The sequence below is a fragment of the Corvus brachyrhynchos genome, unplaced genomic scaffold, assembly GCF_000691975.1.
Source record: "Corvus brachyrhynchos isolate BGI_N302 unplaced genomic scaffold, ASM69197v1 scaffold427, whole genome shotgun sequence".
NCBI lineage: Eukaryota > Metazoa > Chordata > Aves > Passeriformes > Corvidae > Corvus > Corvus brachyrhynchos.
In genome coordinates, this window is record NW_008239046.1 from 173493 (window position 1) to 175820 (window position 2328).

A 2328-nucleotide genomic window follows, 5' to 3' on the forward strand; every position below is an offset into this window, starting at 1 on the left:
TTTTGATAGTTCCCTAAAAAATAAAGCAGCTTCTCCTGGGATTTACCTCTGGTAAAACCATTCCTCAGCAGTTACTCCACACCATCCCATGGCCCTCCCAGCCATGCCATCATTTTGTCCTTCCCATATTGCCCACCTTTCTGCTGGGTGGTGTGCTGTGTCTGGTTCTGTGCCATGGTGGTATTGATCAGCTTGCCAGTAAGCCACAAAAGTAGCTAAATGTTGAGTTTCCACTTTTAATCTATCCAGCTTCCAGCTTTCACAATGCTTGTCAGAATTTAATATCTTTAAAAGGTCATTTGCTCTATCAAACTTGGCTGAGATTTGCAAACAGATTTACAAACAATTTAAGAGATGGACATGAAAGAGCAGGAGGTAGGACAATGTGATTACATGCGTCTTGTCTTAGTAAATCAGATTAAAAGCATAATTGTTCATATGTTCAAAGAATATTTACATGTCTGAGATTAAAATATCTTAGTGGGCTGGATAGAACTAGACAGAAAGAGAAAGGAAAAGCAAGCAAAACAAGCTGTGCAAACTAATCTCTCTCTTTAAAAGAGGCTCTCTTGAAGCAAACTGCATCTCAGTGCTTGGATCCATGGGAGCACAGATGCTGTAGAGTGCACCGAGCCCCACAACCCCCAGAGTGGAATGCTGACCATGAACAAGACCCACAGACTGGGGGGTTCCTATGAACCCTACACCAAAGTGGAGTTATTCCAGCTGGCTAAACTCAAATTCCACTGGTATCTTCAGTATGTAGCTAGGAACTCTCCTGCTGGTGAGGCTTTGCATCAGATACAGGACACAGTGGAAGCGGTGTTCCGAGCCTCAAAATGCTCACCACCAGCCAAATTCCTGTGCACCATCAAGTGGCTGGGCTCGTATCGCCCACCTGTCCTTCTTGGCCCGTTCTGTGACAGCAGATCCTCCCTCACACAGTGTGAGTAGGGATTTGAAAAGGGAGGACCACCCGGGTCCCTGCTCCGTGGGAGTGCACTCCCTGCTGTTCTCCATATCCCCAGATTATGCCTACATGAGCTGTGACACCTTCTCAGGCAATCTCAACGAGCCCTTCTGGATGTCCAGCATGGTCTAGAGGAAAGGATCACTCTGGGGAGCCAGAGGAAGATTTCATAGTGTTGAAAACATTGCCATTCCCTGAGGATAAGCAGCTCCGTTGGATACGCGATGCCAAGAGTTAGAATTTGTTCACTGCTGCAAACTTGCAGTTGAAGCTGCACGTGGAGATCTTTATTCTAGTCATCTATGAGGAATTTCATTGTCCTTTCCCAGGTGAACTAATTTCCAGAAAGGACTTACAGGATTGAGTTAACTCCGTATTAGGCCATTTGCTGTCACACTGTTTTTGCTTATTGAAACTAATTAACATTCTACTTCTGTGAGGATTTTAGACCTCTGCACCTTAGCTCTTGGGGAACTGTTTTTTAGAAGTATAAAGTTATAATTTTAGAAAGGAACTTAACAGCTCTGTGCTTTTCAAAAGGAAAAAATTGCACAAAACTCACAGATGTTTTAATTAAAACTTGCTTGTATTGGGCCAGAGCAAAATAAATGTAATGGTTTCCACTTCCATGTGAAGGTGGCATAATTTTAAAACACTGTGCTACACTGTTGTGATTTTAAATAAAAAATTGGAAGTCCAAAGAAATAATTGTGTCATTAGTTATCAAGAAACTTGGCCACATCTTCAAACAGTAATGAACTACAAGGCACAGAATCATAGAATCATGGAATATCCTGAGTGGGAGTCTTACTTTTGTTTCTTGATTCCACAGATGTACCTAACTCCCCCAGCTCTGAATTAAGAGGAAATTTTTTTTTTCGTAATTTTTGGTATCTCTGCCTGTTACCAGTTAGAGAAATACAGGGTTTATTTCAAGCTCCTTGAAGCCTATTTACTTAGAGTCCCTCCCATTTGGTATACAATGTTAATTAGCCTGAGTCGCCTTCTATAGCTATTGTTCATCTTTGCAATAGACGCCCGTTTAAAGGATACAAGATTTGAGAGAGAGATTCAGAGATCCCAAGTTAGCTGACCAAAGAGAATTTCGGTGGCAATTAATTTGTTCTACCTCTTTAAAAAACCAGAATGTCAGTGATGAAGCATTCATAGTCACAGGAAAAAGCAGGGACCGAAAACGAGTCGGCGTCATTCAGCAGCCAAATACAAAATGAAACATATTTTTAGCAATGAGCTTTACTAACTCCCAGAACAATTCCCGATGAAAGCGGAGGGTTCGCTACCACTGTTTTTTCTAATTGCATTTCCTGCCCGCTCAGCGGAGCGCAAGCGCCGTGAGG

At 42.4% G+C, this 2328-nt stretch overlaps 1 protein-coding gene across 1 annotated transcript in view; it reads left to right on the forward strand.

Annotated features, from left to right (window-relative positions):
* Window positions 1-663: 663 nt before the first annotated feature.
* The window catches only part of CEP250 (centrosomal protein 250), a 29042-nt gene continuing 27377 nt past the window's right edge, over window positions 664-2328 (forward strand). Inside the window, 2 exon segments of the mRNA XM_017739031.1 lie at window positions 664-784; window positions 1029-1096. Of these exon segments, the coding sequence (XP_017594520.1) occupies window positions 664-784; window positions 1029-1096 (189 nt within the window).